General features: G+C 41.5%; 2 protein-coding genes across 3 annotated transcripts in view; one reads left to right on the top strand and one right to left on the bottom strand.

Moving 5' to 3' along the window:
- Nucleotides 1-6081: 6081 nt before the first annotated feature.
- Nucleotides 6082-7831, bottom strand: triap1 (TP53 regulated inhibitor of apoptosis 1). The gene has a single exon (XM_071495844.1). It carries the CDS (start codon nucleotides 7711-7713, stop codon nucleotides 7489-7491), a length of 225 nt encoding a protein of 74 aa, XP_071351945.1. The 5' UTR covers nucleotides 7714-7831; the 3' UTR covers nucleotides 6082-7488.
- A 1783-nt stretch (nucleotides 7832-9614) lies between these two features.
- The window catches only part of supt5h (SPT5 homolog, DSIF elongation factor subunit), a 35215-nt gene continuing 23953 nt past the window's right edge, over nucleotides 9615-20876 (top strand). Inside the window, exons 1-5 of one of the 2 annotated variants that reach the window (XM_071495841.1) lie at nucleotides 9615-9763; nucleotides 9965-10069; nucleotides 10259-10415; nucleotides 10698-10766; nucleotides 20827-20838. In XM_071495841.1, the coding sequence (XP_071351942.1) occupies nucleotides 9983-10069; nucleotides 10259-10415; nucleotides 10698-10766; nucleotides 20827-20838 (325 nt within the window). In that variant the 5' untranslated portion in view covers nucleotides 9615-9763; nucleotides 9965-9982. The remainder of the gene's footprint in view (nucleotides 9764-9964; nucleotides 10070-10258; nucleotides 10416-10697; nucleotides 10767-20826; nucleotides 20839-20876) is intronic. The other variant, XM_071495842.1, reaches the window with a different exon arrangement.

Raw genomic sequence — 20876 nt, 5'->3', positions numbered from 1 at the left:
TCCAGAATTCAGCAGCAAGAGTTCTCTGCCACACACAGTCCTGGAAGCACATCACCCCCCACCCTTAAGAAATTACATTGGCTCCCAGCTCCTGATATATTTTAAACTACTCCTGCTTGTTTCTAAATCTCTCCATGCCTATAAATCCTCAAGATGACTACATTCCTCTGATGCCAAACAACTCCACATTCCCCTCTCCTATGTAGCTGGCTCTAACCTCTGGAAAGCTCTCCCCCAGACTGTGTGTGCACATCTGTTGCCTCTTTTAAGTCACAACTTTAAATGCACTTATTTATGCTGGCCTTTTCTGGTGCACTGTGAAATGTACATTATGCATTTTTTATTCCATTATGTGTATATGAGTATGTGTGTGTACATGTGTATAAGAATGTATGTGTGTATATATGTACATGTGTATATATGTGTGTGTATGCACATGTATGTATATACATATCTATATTTCTTTTCATTCATTCGGATATTGTTTTATCTTGTCTGTATTTTATCTTTCACTTTATAAGGTGCTTTGGTGTTTTGAAAGGTGCAATAGAGTCATTTATCATACCTCCTGATTAGTAAAACAGAAGCTCCCACTGCCAAACCAATCTCTTTTTTATAGGCTGATTTAGCTGCTTGACCTGTTGTGAAATTTCAGTCATGTTTTTTCTCCATTTGTCTCAGTAATGTCAGTTGTGTAATGTGAGCTATGTCTGCAGCTGGCAAAAGGAAAAAAAAAAACAGATTTATGTTTTAGATGAACTAAATTCATCTAAAACAATTTTACATATGATATATGATATATATGACATATATGTCTAGTCCATAAAAATATGTATGTTTATCTATGTGTGTTTATTTGGTTGACATATGTTTCATAAATATATATCCAGCCCAAAGCCCAATATATGTTGATATTATAGAGACCACTTTCCCAGAATGGGAAGATAGACATGTTTAAAATTAATGAGAAATTAATAGGAAAAACATAAATAAGCACATAGACTTGTTTTAATAAACTCCATATATATCATTCACATATATGTTCTCAATAAGGTGAGAATAATGGCAACATCACTTTTGATATACAGATATACAGTATATATCATATATGACATTTCTGTATCACTACAGCAACTTTGACAGCTGGTGAATCTGCTTACAGCCAAAACTGTTGTTTTGATTAAGACATCAAATAGTGACAATCATATCCTCCATCTGATTTTATGCTGCAAAAACAGTTTCCCACATGTGTAACAGCTCACTCTGGCTGCCGTCCACTTTTCTATTACTCCTTATTTCAAAATGAAAATTACTGAAATATGCTGAAGTGCAATATCCAAATCACAAATGCAGCATTTTTTGATAAAAGGTTAAATGTGTCATGGAAGACCATAAATGAAGCACTGTGGTGCCAATAACTCATATTCTCGAGATGTAAAGAACTCAGCAAAAATCACATCAAAATGTTTTTCTTTTCTCATATTATCTGTCAAAACAATAGCAGTATTATTTATTTAGCATATTGTTCCACTTTATTTTGTAAAAGCATTTTTGATGAGCAGTAATGGTCTGTGTTAACCTGTGTGATGAAAACTACCATATAGAAGTAATTACTGAACAGAAATACATTATTACCATAAACAATATCACTCATTCATTTCATGAAAATGTAAAGAATTGTAAATGTAATGTTTAGTGATATTTTTCATCTCAAGCTAAAACCCATACACACAAAGTAGATAGATAGATTCTTTATTGTCATTGCAGATAAATACACAACATAATTATGTTGGCAGCAATCCTCTTAGCAACATATATTAAAATAAATAAAGAATAAAATCATTAAATACATCACCTGTATTGTCGTAAACAGGTGAGTTAATCCAGTGTCTTTAGTGGAGAGTGCAGGCAGCTACAACAAAGACCAGTAATCTGGAGCGACAGAGAGTTTGTGGTTACACCATATTGATCAGCACCGCCATAGAGTGTAAGAGTGGAGATGTGTGAGGATTTTAAAGATTTGTTTAATTTGGGGAATATTCTAGTTTTTAAATAATTTGCATTTACTCAGAATTTAGAAAGGATGTAATTTGGAATTACATTGAAGCTCAGGTCCTGGTCTTCTCTGGTCCTGGTCCTATCTCTGTCCCTGATCCATGGTTTACAGACAGCTGGTAACGAATCCAGCTTTACTGTGCAAAAAGAACTGGATGGAAAACAACAGATGGTTAATCAGTTCATTCTCTTGATGAGTGGAACCAGATGTATTGGCACCCACCTTGAAGCAAGACAAGTGGGCCTTGTTTTCCTGCAACATCCATCCATCCAGAATAAAGAGGATGTTGCATTTCTGTAAGAAAATGTATACGCAGCATCTTCTAGGTGCAGCTGCAACTGAAGGATATCGTTAGTGAAATATTTGAAAGTGAAATCAAACCCTTTACAATGTCAGTCAGTTACAATCTTTCAACTGAGAGAATTATCTGCTTGTTTTTGTTAATACCTTACGGTTACGCTGATTAAAATCACGATTTCCAACAATACCATTTAATTAAAGGTTCTGTAAATGACCGTCACTGCCACTAGATGTCACTCTAGACCACCAGCATCTCTGACCAAAACTAACGCTTTGTTGGCCACACCTCCAGCCTCCGTTTGAGCCTTTTTAACTGTAAACATGGTTTGTTCAGTGGAGGAAATTCTGGAAGGTCACTGCGCTGTGCCATCTTTAGTGTGGACGGTACCTTTGTATGGAGGGATTCTCAGGCGCTAACGCCAGGAGCACACTGCGTGCATTGTGTGTGCATGGTGGCTGCATCACTGAATTACTGCGTTTTATACACTTGTGTTAACAATAGCTGTGTGTCTGCTACTGCCAGGTCTGTCTTTACACATGAAGTTTGCAGGTTTCTCGAATGTGGAATTTCTTTTCATTATGAATTAAATTCTGTTTTATTTTTGACAGAAAATGTCACTAAAATTGCCACAGTCAGCAGAATACACAGAAAATAGTTGTTTGCTGCTGTATTATTGTCTAAAATCTCACTTACAGAACCTTTAAGCATTTGTTCATTATTTTAACTTAGATGCAGATCATATTTTTAGGCAAATTTGAAGGGTTCACTTACATTTTCTTGCCTCTGTACTGGATGTCGTTTTGTTGACATAATCACATCCACCTACTAGGATTCATGAGTGATCTTGAAGCCCACAGAAAGTCCATATATTGTGAGGTCCCTGTGGATTTGAGGATCTCAGCAAACGCAGACTTGTTGTGAAATTCCTTGGAAGTCTAAAGTCAGACTTTTTACTCATTCAGTCAAACTGCCAGGAAATTCTTCTGCAAACATGTGGAAGAATGAGCTGTCAGAGCCAAACAGCTCACTCACTGAGGAAGTATTTTATTTATTTTAATGGGTCATTAGTCCCTCTATTATATCCAGTGTTCTGGCATTTTATAAATTACAATGACACTTGTAATTTATAAACAGTTTGCTAAATGTAAAGATGTAAAGGTTTTTTATGTTAGCAGTAAAGCTCAGGTTCTGACAGTTTCTACTCATGTAGTACCTGTTTCCAGAGGTGGGTGCTCTCATTATGAAAACCATTTCTTTCATTCTGCAGTTTTTCTATGCTGGAACACAGCACAGATTTACTGTGAGAATTTTATCAAATATTTAAACAAAAAATCTTAAATTTCATTAAGGTCCCATCCAGTCTAAAGGTAGATGTCCATGTGTTTTTTGATTATAAAGCAGGTCTAGGTTCTATATTAATACTGTGAAAGTATCAAAGCCTCAGTCCACAGAGAAATGGACACAGCCTGTGTTCAGAAACTGAGCCTTAAAACCAGCCGTCAGGACTTCTGGAACTTTGTGATGTCAAAACAAAGCAGTCACTGCTCTCAGCCATGTCCCAAGCCCACAGAAAGTCCATATATTGTGAGGTCCCTGTGGATTTGAGGATCTCAGCAAACGCAGACTTGTTGTGAAATTCCTTGCAAGTCTAAAGTCAGACTTTTTACTCATTCAGTCAAACTGCCAAGAAATTCTTGGCCCACCTGGATCCACCATCCAGCCTTGAAGAATTTGGTTTCCTGAAATCTACTATATTTTTTATTTGATCGCTCAGGAAACAGTCAGCCAATCAGAAGAGAGGCTCAGATCCTCTCTTCTGATTGGTTCACTGAACTGTTGTTACTAGAGCTCCAGAGAGAAGCCTGAGAGAGATGTAAAACTACACTGAGATGGTTTTTGGTTCAACAAGTATATCTTCTGATGGAGATCAACACTTCAAATAAAAGTCAAAGAGTAAAATATAGGACCTTTAATTAAGACCTTGAATATTTTTTTCTAGTCTGCCATAAAACATGAAACTTTAGGTAAATGTCACATTTAACTATTTGTATGCGATTGTGATGTGATTGTGATCATAAATGTCAATAAATTCAAGTAATTAATAGATTGTGTTTCTATTCTTCATCACTATTTGACTCTTATCACAGTAAAAAGGGTATTAAATTGTTTTATGTTGCATTTAAATGTCTTACAGTCAGCGTAGTGAACGCTGCAGAACCTTTGCATATATACACTACTCACAATAAGTTAGGGATATTGTGAGAGACTCAGCAGATTTCATACATACAGTGTTTGTTTCACTTCAGAGATTTTTGGGATAGAGAGGCAATTGTATTGGGGTGATAGACACACCTCATTTTGTGTTTTCCACGTAATGATCTCACTGTGTACAGTGTGCCTTACATATTGGGGCCAATACCAAAAAACTAAAAGACAACCCTTTTCAATGTGGCATCAATTTCAACATTCTGTGGGTATAAAAAGCTGGTATGGTCAGTAAGTCATTCCAAGTTCATCATTCAAACAGCCATGAACACACGACGTCACTTAACGGACGAGCAGCGCCACCTGGCCATAGCGCGCCTTCGGGTCGGTGGCAGACAGTCAGATGTTGCTCGTGAACTTGGTGTGTCTCAGTGTCATCAGCAGACTTGCATCAAGACACAGAACTACTGGCAGAGTTCGTGACAGACCCAGGAGTGGAGCCCCACGAGTGACAGACCACAACGATGACCAGTGCCTAAGGACCTATGCACTCAGACATCGTTATGCAACTGCCACACAGCTGCAGGCCCGTTTACGAGATGTGAGGGGTACTAGGGTTTCCAGACAAACCATTCGCAACCGACTCCAACGCTTTGGCTTGAATGCCAGACGACCGTTGCAAGTGACTCCACTGACACCAAGACACTGCCGTGAACGTTTGCAGTGGGCACAAGACCATGTGACCTGGACAATGCAGCAGTGGTCTACCGTCCTGTTCACTGATGAGTGTCGGGTCACCTTGCACAGAAATGATGGTCGTCAGTGTTGCTGGAGAAGGCGAGGTGAGCGATATGCCGAGGTCAACATGGTCCCCAGGGTTCGCTTTGGTGGAGGAGGTGCAACAGTCTGGGCAGGCATCACCAGTCAGCACAAAACAGATTTGGTTATTGTAGATGGCTCAGTCACTGCATGTTCTTACCTCAGAGACATCATAGCACACCCCCAACTTTCTGTTCATGGATGATAATGCTCCACCCAAACATTTGGGGCTATCCTTGTTATTGTCTAAATTTTTGGGGTAATAAATATTAAACTAATGAAAATGGTGTTTCTTCTCATTCATTATTAGTAATATCAAAGGGAACTTTTACTTATTTCATTAAAATTCAGACCAAATAGGAAAAGCACTCATGTAAATAACAATACCCTAACTTATTGTGAGTAGTGAAAGTCCAAAGCTTTAATTATTATGGTCTTGAAACCACTGTAGACCTCTGGCCCTGACCAAGACAGGGCATCGAGGTGAGGTAAAGCAGGACTCTCCTTCAGGCTGTGCAGCATGCTCTCCAACAGAACAAATGCACAGGAAGGCCAGAGTTTAGGTGTCCCGCGACAGTCAACCATTTGGCCTGGTTAGTAATTCATATTTCAATATTTGGACATTTTTAAAGCCAGACTTCTTTCAGACTTATCTTAGTTTCAACAGGTGAATTTCTGACTGCGTGAGATCACCAGAAGGTCAAAGGTCAGAGAAGGGTTTATTCAGTATTGTGGTTCCCTGAGTTTAGTCTGTCAGGCAGCATTGTTTGTCTATTGACTCTAACATCCTCAAACACTCACCTTGTCTTTCAGGTGGTGCCGTCTGCCGTTTGAGGAGCCACGTGCAGGCTGCCTGTGAGACCCTACTCAGGGCAATAAAGAGTTACATCACAACTGATTAGAAAAACATGTAAAGAACAGTTCCACCATGAAAATGGTTTATGGTTTACATTTCTGACAATTGCATTCCCGTTCAGCTTTACTGTTTAGACCTGCGTGCACCACAATTAAAGACCTTTCAAAATAAGTGTAAGTCATATGTGACACTGTCATTTTCAAACTGCACCTACCCACAGATGTGATGAGTAAAAGTGGAACGTAAAAACTCTAGAGTCAAAAACGACAAAAAGAAAATATAAATTAAAGAAAAGTCTAATTTCAGTGGAAAAATGACTGCTTTCCATATAACCTTTGACCTGGCATGTGGATCAAAATAAATACATTTAAAATGAGGAAAAATGAAATAAACAAAGAAAAATTGAGAGTGAATATAAACACAAAATATTTTTTAAATGAAAAAGAGAAGGTTTACAGCAAAAAAGAAAATTTAATAAAAAGTTAAATTCACGGAGAAAAACGTCACTTCAGAGATGAACTGTGTCACGATTATGGGAGAAAAAGCTCAAAAGTAAAGCCTGCAAATCATCATCATCTTCATTAACAGCTGATCTTGTAGTCACTTGTCCGGTTTATTTTTTAGTTTTTAAAATGTCTGAAGGTGAAGAAAAATGTCCATCACAGTCCCCAGTGTCCGAGGTGTCGTGTTCAAATCCAAAACTCAAACATATGTGAATTATCATGATGAAAAACTGGATCCTCACACTGTAGAATCACAGCCATCAATACTGGGGATGGGGGTGAAAATTGACTTCAATAGTTAATTACCAAAATAGTTGCTGCTATTTTTCATTCTTGAATATTGATTATTGAGTGATTGACTGGAGATGTCAGAAAGTCCTCACAACGGAGGGACGGGAACGAGCACTTTGTTAGCATTTTCTGCTTGAAAAACTTCTCAAACAACTACATGATCGTCACAGTACTCGCTGATTGATGTCGATCGACCGATCGATTAGTCAACCGGTCCCTTCAGCTCGAGCCCCTCAGGTTAATCCGGCACATGTTAAATAAACTGAAAAAAGCAGCTGCAGATATAATAAGAAAACTTCACACACATTCACACACCCTCACACATTCACACAGCCTGCATCCGCTCATCAGTTCAGCTTCTGCGCATGCTCAGTGGGCCTCGTGGACACAGTACCCGGTCACTGCTGTGAATCGGTATCGGTGTCGGTACCGACGGCCGGTCACGGTCTCGTCACCATCAGCTCTCCGGTTTGTCCTTGTTGGGACCCATAAACTCCACCCCGTCGACCGGGATGTCCTTCTCCTTGATGGCCTTCTGCACACACCGCTGGTACTTCCTGAAGGTCTCGGTGCACGGGTCCCCACTCCGGTCCCCCTTCAGGAACTTCTCAGCAAACCAGCGGTTGAAGCACTGGTCATACTCCCGCTTCAGGTCGGTGCAGGCCTCCCCGACGCTGTTCATCTCCGGTAAAAACGTCCAGAAACGACAGAGAAACGAAACGCGGAGGATTTCACAACTGTTTTCAAACCACTAGCAGCGTCAACAGCACGCACTCTGTGTGACTCACCTTGAACCGCGGGATGTGATTGGCTGGTTGGGGAGCGACGAGTCACAACGTAACAGAGATGGTGTGTAAAGAGTGAGAAGTTACTCTGCACAATCCTCGAGGGATCACAAACTCGCTCTTAGTTTTGCAGTTTTTATTTGGCGCTGACATAAAAGTCACGTTCGATGGTCCTGAGAGCTCAACGTGCTGCAGCGAAAGACACACAAGCAAACAGATAAACACGACCAAATAAAGATCATGCGTACAGCATTTAGAAAATGTGCTGCAGAGTGAGAAAACACAAGAAAATACAAAAGCACAATTATGTATATAAAATAAACACAGAAAACAACCAAATAGATGAAACTCACTGATAAATGGAAAAAAAAAAATATTAATAGTATTAATATTTTTGGAATCATCCCATCTCTGATGGCGATGAGTCTGCCTACAGGTGGGAGACTGACCGTCTGGTGACCTGGTGCAGGCAGAACAACCTAGAGCTAAACGCTCTGAAGACAGTGGAAATGATAGTGGACTTCAGGAAGAGCCCAGCCCCACCCACCCCCATCACCCTGTGCGACTCCCCCGTGGCTACCGTGGAGCATTTTCGCTTCTTGGGAACCACCATCACACAGGATCTCAAATGGGAGCTGAACATCAGCTCCCTCATCAAAAAAGCTCAGCAGAGGATGTATTTCCTGAGGCAATTGAAGAAGTTCAACCTGCCAAGGACTATGATGGTGAACTTCTACACCTCCATCATTGAGTCCATCCTCACCTCCTCCATCACCATCTGGTACGCTGCTGCCACGGAGAGGGACAATAACAGACTGCAGCGTATCATCCACTCTGCGGAGAAGGCGATTGGCTGCAATCTTCCGTCCCTCCAGGACCTGTACGCCTCAAGGACTCTGAGGCGTGCAGGGAAGATTGTAGCTGACTCCTCCCACCCTGGACACAAACTCTTTGTGACACTCCCCTCTGGCAGGAGGCTGCGGTCCTTCAGGACCAAAACCTCTCGCCACAAAAATAGCTTCTTCCCATCTGCTATTAGCCTTATCAACAAGGCTAGAGAGCCCCACTGTCACTGACCCCCTGATCCTCAATTGCACCAATCACCAGAAAGAATTCCTAGTATGTGAAAACATACTTGACAATAAAACTGATTCTGATTCTGATTTAGTTTTACTGCCTAAAACTTCTACACAGTGCTGCAGTATAAGCTACTGTATCAATGGCTACATCCACACTACATTTTTAGTTTTAAAATGCATTACTTTTGCTACATTTTTGCCTGCAGTCCACACTACTCCGGGGTTTTCAAGCCCCGAAAACAGAGACTTTTGGAATTGCTGCTGGCCCCATTTTAGTTTGAAAACTCTAAAGTTGCATTGTAGTCTGGACTGGCAAAAACTGAGACATTTGGAAATGACATCCACCGTTGTGCCCTGATTGGGTCCTGTCAGCATCAACTACCATGGTGAAAGCAACACAAATAATAATTGCTGACCTTGCTGTTTTTGCTAGCAGCTCTTGTGCAATTGTCTTGAGCTCTTGACAATTGTCTTTTGCTGTATGACTAATCAACTGCAGAGTAGAGTAACGTGTTCAGTAACACGTACGTGAATGGTCATGTGTTTCCAGGTGTGTTAATATGGACGGAGATCATTTTTTTAAAGAAGCTGAGATCATTTTCGCTTTAAAACGTCGTTTCAAATGAAAACGTATTAGTGTGAACGTTGCCTGCAACTGGTCAGTCATTTTGATAAAAATAGGAGGAGTGAGACCTCATACTGTCTTGACCTACCGCCGTCCAAAACTCGCGAGAAGAAGTGCGCAGCTTTCCGAAATCTCGCGGTTCTCCGAGAATACGTGGGAGACATTGGAGTGACCAAAATAAGCTAATATTTACATTTATTTATCAACTAACAAGATATAAACCACTGAGGGAGTTAAAGGCGGGTAAGTAACAGCCGCTGAGCTCACCGGCTAACATTTAATTGCAGCTGTTTTGGAGATATCCAGAGCGTTACATCCATGCTAACTACATTAGCGTGCTTTGCTAGGCCGAATGTTTCTAGCTGCTAGCTAAAAGTTAGCTACTCCCGTCGTGTTTAATTCAAACCCCAGTGAAGTGGTTTTGTTTTGTCTGCGCTGCCACAGTCTGTCCAGAGTTACGAGATGTCTGACAGCGAGGACAGCGACTTCTCCGACAACCAGAGTGAGCACAGCAGCGATGGAGAGGCCGAGGAGGCGGAAGAGAATGAGGTTTGCTAACTGCTTGCTAAGTGTGCTAACAGCTCAGTGGATTCATGTAAACACAGTGATTCAGTTAGGCGGGTTCAACTGCTGCAGGTGCTTAAATACACAGATCTTATCCACGAAAGAACAGGAAGAATACTGGAGACTTTATTGTTGGTATTATTCCATAATTCATCTTTCTCTCTCCGTTTCCAGGAGGAGACAGGCAGCCCTGTGGGCAGCGACAAGGTAGCCGAGGAGGAGGGGGAGGACCTGGAAGATGAGGAGGAGTATGATGAAGAGGAGGAGGAGGACGATGATGACCGTCCCAGGAAGAAGCCAAGACACGGAGGGCTCATCCTGGATGAAGCCGGTACAAACAAATCACTCATCTCTGTCCTCTCTCATTGTCTCTGTCCTCACTTACCTTAATTCTGTCCTCCCTCAACTTCTTGTCTCTCATCTTAGCTCCCTCACCTTAGCTCCCTCACCTTTGGCCCCCCTCCCCTGTCTCTGTCCTGTCCCCCGTCCTTCTCCTTTCTGTCGTCACCCCCACCGTCTCTGCTTCCAGCTCCCTCACCTTTTCCATAAGACACCTGTTGCCTGAAAGCAGCTTTAAAGTGCCTGTCATTGTGTTTCCCTCCTCTCTGTCTAGATGTGGATGACGAGTATGAAGATGAGGAGGATCAGTGGGAGGAAGGAGCTGAAGATATTTTGGAGAAAGGTGAGAAACTCCAAACTGTTATGATAGATATGTGTTAACAGAATTTTCATTTACTCTAATGATGTTGTTGATTGTCTTCTTCCACTGTGCCGAGACAAGCAGCTGCATGAGGAGGTTTTGGCTTTGGAGGTTTTAGAAAACTGCATTTTTGATCAGGTGTGAAAACCCAACACGTTCAAACAAACAAAAAACTAAAACTTTCTTCCTTCTTTGGAACAAGATATGTTTGTGATGTAAACACCGCCTGTTGAAGAACTATGCGTACCACATGTGCTGGGCTGTAGTTTGATTTTTATAAAATAGCGGCATTTTAAAAGGTTACTGCAATATTTGTTAGAAAAATTGCAATTAGATATTTTCCCCAAATTGTGCGTTAGAGATCAACACTGTGACATTCACCTGGTGCTAATCAACACACCATGTTCTGAACCATTTACTACAAATCACGCAAACAACATTATTACTGCCAATTCCAATCAGTTTTATTTCTCAGATGGCCACTGGTTCCAGCTCATTGACTCAGTTCAGTTACATTGAATCCACTTGAACAAACACACACAGGGTTTAAGGCACCTATTTCTTCGTGTTTAGTATGTAGGCTTTTTAAAAGATGTCAGGATGATGTTATCTTTGCTTGAGAATGAGGTTCAGAGTCATTAAATCAAGCTGATTAAAGTTGCACCACAACACAAATATAACACAACTTAAAAAACAGTAAGATCAGACATTATAGCAAAATTCTAACCTCTGTACTGTAAGTTGATGAACTGAGATGACCTGGAGTTGCCCGTAAAGGGAGAAACATTTTAAACTTAAACAGCTGAAACATTCTTTTGCAAACATTTAGCTATGGTCCACACCATTTGGAACTAATGGGCTAAAACATGAGAAACACCGGTTTGTTCAGCCTGCATTTCCAAATTGTTTACAGTCTGTTTACAACCTAATTACAGCCTGATTGGCTCATTTGTTACATGTCAAAAAACAGATAAAGATCCTCATTTGTTTTCTGTCTATTTTTAGTGGCTGTCACACAGTATTGATGTGAGGAGTGTGTCTGGGAAAGAGTTAGTGCTTCATGTGTCATTTCTTATCAGATTGGGTCTGTGCTTGACTTCTGACCTTTGGCTTGCAGCAAAACAACATCAGATTCACGCTAATGTCTAAATTTTACAGGTCAGACTGTGTGATTACTCTTGAATGCAAATGGCTGAGTCATTTCAATTAGACTGTATTTTCATTAGCATTTTTTAAGATATGTTTGGCGGGGAGTATGGTTGCCATGGTAGTCAATGTTACCAGGATTAGATGGTGTTCAGGCACACACCCATTACGTTCTTGCCCAAAGACCCCGCTGTTTGGTTCATTTTTTGCATATCAGCAGTAGTGTCCATGTTCATCAAGTAAAAACCTCCAATTTGTAAAATACTAGTTATCACTACTTTGTCACTTAGTCACAGTTCCACTGGTATAATTACAAAGTGAAAACTCTGCTGCTGCAGAGAGCAGAGTGTCATCACGTGATGGGAGGGGAGTTGACTGACAAGACAGTGGTGGAGGATTTGGTTCAAAGCAGAAAGCAAATGTTTGACAGTATTCCAGATTTTAACCCAACATCAGAAAATAACCTGAAAACATTAATGAGGCAATCTGCAAACTTTGTCTGATGAAGGATGAAGCCTCTGGAGATAACACTGCTAACCTACAGATATTAAGACGACATGTCTTGTAATATGTAACACTGGTGTTGTCACAGGTTTATTACCTGGTTTATTTCCACACTGTGGCCTCTCTAGTGGGGAGCAAATCTATTTTGGCAAATTGTCCAAAGAAATTCTATATATGAGAAAAGCAGACTTTTATTTTGATTATCAGTTAAATAAGTAGTCTGTTGTGTTTCATTGTTGCACATCATTATGAAGTTTTGTGTCTGCAGATCAGAAAAGTTGAGATAGACTTTTACACTTTGTTGTCAGAGAGTGTACACAGCAGACATTTTGACTCGTCACTGCAACAGGTGTAATTTCTAATTACAATAATTATAATTATAGTAGAATGGCTCCATCCCAGTACTGTAATGTAATGGATTGACTGAAATGAATGAAGCCATTATTGATTTAATAACTTGAAATGTCTGCTGCAATAAAAGTCTGTGCAGCCCTGTTTGAATTGATTTAGCTCAGTCTAGAACAAAATTTTAAGGCATTGGTAAAATAAAACTAAACAGACTGATATATCGGCTGATATGATCCCATATAAAAGTATCAGGTGTGTTAGCTGATAAATGAGAACAGAAATCCCAAAGCCATGTTTTGAAACAGTGACACTGTTTCATAGTTTGTCCATAGTTTGAGTAATGACATTATCTTTTACTGTGAAACGCCCTGATCAGTACATTTCATTAATATGGCATTTGTGGATATCAGCCTCATATTCCTACATCAGTAGGAGGCATTGATTTGCCAGATTGCTGTTGATCCTGACTCGGACCTTACCAGGTGCATCAAGTCCACATTAATTACTGTCTCTTCATCTGACTAATCATACAATTCAGTCAGTCAGATTTAATTCAGCCGCAGCTGACCACCAACTCAATTCTTAGCATTTCAACAATCCACATTTCCTCATAATGTGATGTGTACTACAAACAGGAGCATTACCGGATTGGAACCTGTTAGTGATGAATACTCTTGAGTTAAGGGACTGGAATGATTGATGGGAGAGAAAAGGTCAGCGGTTCAACTGAACAGGCTGTGTTGTGTATTTGTTTCTGTGTCTGATGCTGAATGACAAGCAAACAAATTAAACTTGAGGGCAACACTCAAACCATTTCTTATCTTGAGGTCAGGCGGCCCTGTTCAGACCTGGCATTAACATCAGTCTCAGGTGATCCAATCACAAATGGACAGCTCTAAGTACAGGTGTGAACCATAGACTGTAAATCAGAATCAGAATCAATTTTATTGCCAAGTATGTTTCCACATACAAGGAATTTGTTTTGGTGATTGGTGCAATTGGAGGTCCTTGGAGGTTCTTGTAAACAACAGGTTTACACAGTTTTAGTTTCTGCCTGTATGTGGGAATCAGGTGGACCATGACATGGTCAGAGTGGCCCAGTGCAGCCCGGGGGACAGCGTGATAAGCACCACTGATTGTGGGGTAACAGTGGTCCAGAGTGTTCCCCTCTCTGGTCGGGCAATTAACAAACTGTCTGTATTTGGGCAGTTCGTGGCTGAGGTTACCTTTGTTAAAGTCACCAAGGACAATAACTAAGGAGTCCGGGTTGGTCCACTCCACACAGTATCTGCTGTGGCCTGTGGTGGGATGTAAACACCGACCAGGATGAATGAGGTGAACTCACGGGGGGAGTAGAAGGGCCTGCAGTTTATGATGAAAGTTTCCAGGTCAGGAGAACAGTGCTGCAGGATCACTGTCACGTCTTTGCACCAGCCACTGTTAGCATAAAAGCAGATTCCTCCACCTTTGGTTTTGCCGGACAGTTCTGTGTCGTGATCCGCTCTGAAGAGCTGGAAGCCGGCCAGCTCCAGCACAGAGTCCGGAATCGATCCACACAGCCACGTCTCCGTGAAGCACAGGACGGAAGATGAAGAAAAGTCTCTGTTCTTCTGCACCAGTAGCTGAAGTTCATCCAGTTTGTTGGGCAGTGAACGCACGTTGGAGAGAAAGATACCTGGGAGCGGTGTGCGGAGTCCGCGCCGGCAGAGACGCGCAAGCGCACCGGCACGTTTTCCTCTCCTCTGGCGTTTCACTGCGAGAGCGACGGTCAGTGCACCTCTGACCAAAATGTCCAATAATTCCACAGGTGAGTCGAGAAAGGTGGAAAAAATCCTCTGGAGTTGTTTCTCTGATGTTAATGAGCTCTTCTCTGGTGAAAGAGCTCCGGAAACCAAGGCAGAAAGCTCAGAGTGAGCTACTCCAATGTTGCCGTCTTGGCATAACTTTAGTCCTTAACAAACAGGTGAGTTCTATAAAATTCACCCCGTACAGTTGTCATGAAGGAGGAAATTAGCTCTAGAGACCAGAACGGTTTTTGTACCAGGCTGAAAACATGTTGTTGTAAAATTGGACATTTTAACATGGGAGTCTATGGGGACTGACTCACTGTTGGAGCCAGATTAGTCATTAGAGGTCTTCCCTGTTGGCTTCATCTTTAAGCCCTGCAGGTTGATGCTTGGTGTTAACGCACCCAAGATGCATTGAGGAAGCATCTCAGATCCGATCACTCAGACCACATTCTGAGGTGGTCTGGGCCACATGTGGCCACATTCTTTTTTTTTTTTTTTTTTTTTTTTTTTTTTTTAAAGATATTTCTTTGGGCATTTTTGCCTTTATTTGACAGGACAGTAGAGAGTGAGAGGGGGAATGACACGCGGGAAGGAGTCGGGCTGGTCGGGAGTCGAACCGACTAAGAGCATCAGCTCATGTAGTACGCACCCTTACCACTCCGCCATTGGGCCGCCCGTGGCCACATTCTTTTAGCAGTGTGAACATACAGTGATTCTGGATGACACTGAAGGACCTCCTCCTCTACGACGACCTCTAACACAGTCTGATGAGTCTCAACAGTTTCATGAACCAAATGAATGAACCAAAATTGTTTGACTGTTTCAAATGGATAAAACCTGATTTCACTGTAGAGCTTTACGCAGAGCAGTGATCCGCGCCCACACGTTGATAACTGACCCATTTATGGGATTAGTTAAGGACAACAACACATAGCTGTTTATTTGCATAAGAAGCAGGGAAGTGCGATGGGATCACAAGTGGTCACTGAGACTCATTTTAAATCTAGATGTGACTTGACTTGCTCAGAGCTGACCACTTGTGATCCCATCACCTGAGATGCATTTTAACGGCAGGTCTGAACATGATAATCACACTGTCATGTCATGACTCGACACTCATGGGTCATTGAGAGCAAACAAGAATTTCCTCATGGCGTCCTGACTAATGCTAATTTTATTTGTTTGTATTCTCTCACTTAAAAAATCACAGTTATGATCTAAGTGAAACACGGACAGTCGCCTAGTTTCTAGTTTTGCTTCACTATATAAAGTGGAATGATTTTTGTTTGTGTAAAGGTTCAGAATAATCTTATAAGTCATTGAATTTTAAGACATCAGTGCAGATATATTAACCTGATCTGATGTGTGTACCCTGTGTAGCTTGAGTTAGCCATGTGTTCTGAACGTCAGTGTTGTCTGACTGAACTCTCTCTGTCTTATTGGTGTTCCTCTCTGTCATGCATGTCCTCTTCAGTTAACGGTAATTCTACTCCACACACTCCCCTCCTCTGATGTTTTCATTTATGTCCACGTGTATCTGAAGTCAATGGAATATCAGTTTCATCCATGTGATAAAATCCATGTCCCAGAATGTATTAACCCCACCTCATCTCAGCACAGCTGTATTTGTGAGTGTGTAGTTTAACAGGAGGAAGCACAGAGGGCAAATCCATTATTGGCTTCTTGAACAGCAGCAGCTCGTTACAGACAGTCTGTACAAATGATTATTGTCCCTTTTTAAAGTCAATTGGCGAAGAAAAAAACATTCACTGTTAACTATTAGTTACAGTTGTACTGATCTCTGATGAAAGAATCTGCTGCTTGAAGTTGAAGTGCATTTTGTTGGATAAAACCAGATGTGAAAAACATCTGGAGCAAATCCAGCCATATCAGCAAAAAATTGACTTTTTTAAGGTTGTAACTCTAAAAGCACATAAATATGTCAAATGTAGCTCTGCACCCAGAAGTTTGATGTTAAGCAGAGGGGTTGTAGAGAATATCTCAGTATTAATCTGGGATGTGTGGTAAGTAATCCCACCTTCACAGAACCAAGTATGATCATTTGCCTGACCCTGCTGCCTGGTAGACGACTGTCATGTCTCTGTTTTCATTTTTGACTAACGGACATGGTTGAAGCTTTTCATTTGGCACATGGTAATGCATAGCCTCACTTCAGGTGGAGGTGCGGTAGAAACGAAATGGAGACGCAGCGTACACTAACTCAGCTTTGAGCTCTGCAGTGCACGAAGGCTCTCTGCTACAAAACATTTCTTTTTTTCTCACTGATTCCAGTCATACAAATGCTGAAATGGGTCAATACACCATGACCTGAAACTGTTGGGTAATATCACACAGGGTTTCCCATACATAGACATAGCGGTTGGTCTCCATTCTGTGGCGCACCGCCACAGAATGATTCTGTTTTTTTATTTTCCCGTTGTTGCTGTTTTCCCTCTCGTCTATGCTCTCAACGTAATATCGTTCCGTTCATTCATCATAGCGCTCTTTCTCTGTCATTCTCGGACACACACGCGCGCGCGCACACATACACAGACAAGCGCGCATATGCCAGCGGTACGCGGGAAAATCAACCAGCGCATCACTGGTGCATGCACACACTGGTCTGCAGACACTCTGCATACAATGACTGACTCCACCGACCGCCACGACACTGTGACACTCGCCCAACGGTGTCAGTGGAGCACCACAAATTGCTACCTGGTCTGTGGGAAACACTGTCACATGACATTAGTTTCCCTGCATGTCACCTGGGTAGCTTTGTTTACATCAAGCTTCATGCACCACAGAGTGGCTGTACATTTTTATTCCACTTCAAATGGATTTTTTAAGTTAATTAATTGATTAATTGTTTGGTCTCTAAAATGCCAGAAAGTGGTGAAGAATATTTTTTTTTCCAAGCTGTCCCCTGGTCAGCTTTCTGTCATGAAGAGCAGGAAGAGAGAATATTGACTATTTCTGCTTAAAAAAAAAAAATAGTTGCCCATTTATTATTTTTTTCTATTGATTGATTAATTGACTAATTATTGCTGCTCTGCTCATTGTTAATTTGACAAGTATGGAGAAGAAAAGTTATTGCAGCTAAGGACTCTATGTACAGTATATTTGGGCAGGTGCATTAAAGATCAATTGCGGGTTGCACAAAACACCTGAAGCAGTGCAAGTATTCACAGCGCTTCACTTTTTCCACATTTTGATATGTTACAGCCTTATTCCAAAATGGATTAAATTCATTTTTTACCTCAAAATTCTACACATAATACCCCATAATGACAAAGTGAAAAAAGTTTGCTTGAAACTTTTGCAAATTTATTAAAAAATAAAAAACAAAAATATAACATGTACATAAGTATTCACAGCCTTTGCTCAATACTTTGTTGAAGCACCTTTGGCAGCAATTACAGCCTCAAGTCTTTTTGAGTATGATGCTACAAGCTTGGCACACCTATTTTTGGGCAGTTTCTCCCATTCTTCTTTGCAGAACCTCTCAAGCTCCATCAGGTTTGATGGGGAGCGTTGGTGCACAGCCATTTTCAGATCTCTCCAGAGATGTTCAATTGGGTTCAAGTCTGGGCTCTGGCTGGGCCACTCAAGGACATTCACAGAGTTGTCCCGAAGCCACTCCTTTGTTATCTTGGCTGTGTGCTTAGGGTCGTTGTCCTGTTGGAAGATGAACCTTCGCCCCAGTCCGAGGTCCAGAGCGCTCTGGAGCAGGTTATCATCAAGGATGTCTCTGTACATTGCTGCATTCATCTTTCCCTCGACCCCGACTAGTCTCCCAGTTCCTGCTGCTGAAAAACATCCCCACAGCATGATGCTGCCACCACCATGCTTCACTGTAGGGATGGTATTGGCCAAGTGATGAGCGGTGCCTGGTTTCCTCCAGACATGATGCTTGGCATTCAGGCCAAAGAGTTCAATCTTTGTTTCATCACACCAGAGAATTCTGTTTCTCATGGTCTGAGAGTCCTTCAGGTGCCTTTTGGCAAACTCCAGGTGGGCTGTCATGTGCCTTTTACTGAGGAGTGGCTTCTGTCTGGCCACTCTACCATACAGGCCTGATTGGTGGAGTGCTGCAGAAATGGTTGTCCTTCTGGAAGGTTCTCCTCTCTCCACAGAGCAACGCTGGAGCACTGTCAGAGTGACCATCGGGTTCTTGGTCACCTCCCTGACTAAGGCCCTTCTGCCCTGATCGCTCAGATTGGCCGGGCTTCCAGCTCTAGGAAGAGTCCTGGTGGTTCCAAACTACTTCCATTTATGGATGATGGAGGCCACTGTGCTCATTGGGACCTTCAGTGCTGCAGGAATTTTTCTGTACCCTTCCCCAGATCTGTGCCTCGATACAATCCTGTCTTGGAGGTCTACAGACAGTTCCTTGGACTTCGTGGCTTGGTTTGTGCTCTGACATTCACTGTCAACTATGGGACCTTATATAGACAGGTGTGTGCCTTTCCAAATCAAGTCCAATCAACTGAATTTACCACAGGTGGACTCCAATCAAGTGGTAGAAACATCTGAAGGATGATCAGTGGAAACAGGATGCACCTGAGCTCAGTTTTGAGTGTCATGGCAAAGGCTGTGAATACTTATGTATATGTGATTTTTTTTATTTTTTTTTTTTTATATTTGCAAAAATTTCAAGCAAACTTTTTTCACTTTGTCATTATGGGGAATTATGTGTAGAATTTTGAGGTAAAAATGAATTTAATCCATTTTGGAATAAGGCTGTAACATAACAAAATGTGGAAAAAGTGAAGCACTGTGAATACTTTCTGTATGACACTTAAGGCTTATTTTCTCCTTAGCTGAGGGAATTATGTAAACAGGTTTCATAGTATCTCTTAAAAGGTTTCCTTAGCTAAGGAAAGAAGTCATGTAAAATTCTATTGTTTCCACGGAGACTGTTGTTGCAGACTGAGTTTAAAGTCAATGAGTGACCCAGTTCATGCTGATCATGTGACCTAGCACACTGCTGATCTGTGGACATGAAACACCTGGACTACACCTGCCTGGAAAGACCATGTGACATAAAACTGTTGATCATCATTAAGCTGCAGAAAGTAGAGTGATCCAGCTGTAGACGGTCGGACAGATCTGTGATGTAGAACCAGGTTCTCATGGTTCAGGTGACTCCTGATCTGATACTCTTCTGTTCATGTTCTTCATTTGTCACCATAAACTCATCATGTTGAGTTCAGACACAGTCAGAGGTACCTTTAGTTTTTTCCTTACTTTTGTCACTAAGGTCTTTTGTGCAACAGTTTAACTGACTTTAAGGGATTCCTTAAGTGTAAGACTAAGATAAGGAGAAGACCATACTTAAGTGAACATTTTAAAGAAACCTTAAGGAGACTTAAGGGTGTTTTCATGCAACTGTTTTTATTTTAAGGAAACCTTAACTCAGACTTTAAGGAAAATCTTAAGCTAAGGTGTTTTCTGCAACCGCCCCCAGCTGTAAAAAAAAGGAGGTTCTCCTTTTCAGAGTAAATCTGAACTGACCTTTGGAACAGGGAGTGTTAGATGATGAATCTGCCAGCGGGATCCTTTGTGAACAGAGTGACAGTGAACGCAGCGTCGTGGGGTTTTGTTTCCACTGCACCATCCCCTTGAACCACATTGAACCCCTCACTGGCCTCATGCTTCTCTGTGCTGTACAGTCACCATTAATCTGTCTGTTTCTGTTGTTTTTTCTCCCATCATGCTTTGTGTTGCTGCTGCCTGACTCTGCGCCTGTGTGCTCTGCCCTGATGACAATGTCTGTTGGCTTCTGTCTTCTCCTCCTCCTCCTCCTGTTGCTTCTCTTCAATCCTCCTATTTCTTCTCCCTTCACGTTTCTTTTCCTCTCCTCAACCTTTTCTTGTTTGTTTATCTTCTTGTTCTTCTCTCCTCATACTCGCCTCTCACTTTTTCTTCTCTACTTACTTTTTTACTCTCCTGCTGTTTTTTCCACTCTATCCATCTGCTCTTCTTCTACACTTGCATTTTGTCTTTTCATTCTTATTCTTCTCATCTTTTCTTTCTTCTCCTCTGCTTTTTGATGCTTCACTCCAAATACTCTTTTCCTCCTCCTTCCTTTTCTCAATTTTTTTATCTTTCCTTCCTCTTTTTCCTTGATCTCTTATTTCCTTTTCCTCCTCACTGCTTCTCTCTGTTGTCTGTATTTCTGTTCTTCTCCACCCCTCCTCCTTTATTTTTCCCTTCCTTTCTTCTTCCTGTCACTGGTCGGCCCTGAGCAGAGGAGGCTGAAGGTGAGCCTGTTTTTCCCTTTAACTGTCATAATCTTTCA

Source organism: Trachinotus anak, unplaced genomic scaffold (assembly GCF_046630095.1).
Source record: "Trachinotus anak isolate AG129_WGS33_773 ecotype Australia unplaced genomic scaffold, CSIRO_AGI_Tana_v1 ptg000014l, whole genome shotgun sequence".
Taxonomy (NCBI): Eukaryota; Metazoa; Chordata; class Actinopteri; order Carangiformes; family Carangidae; genus Trachinotus; species Trachinotus anak.
Note: the sequence above shows the minus strand (reverse complement) of the source record. Positions and strands in the feature narration are given on the sequence as shown.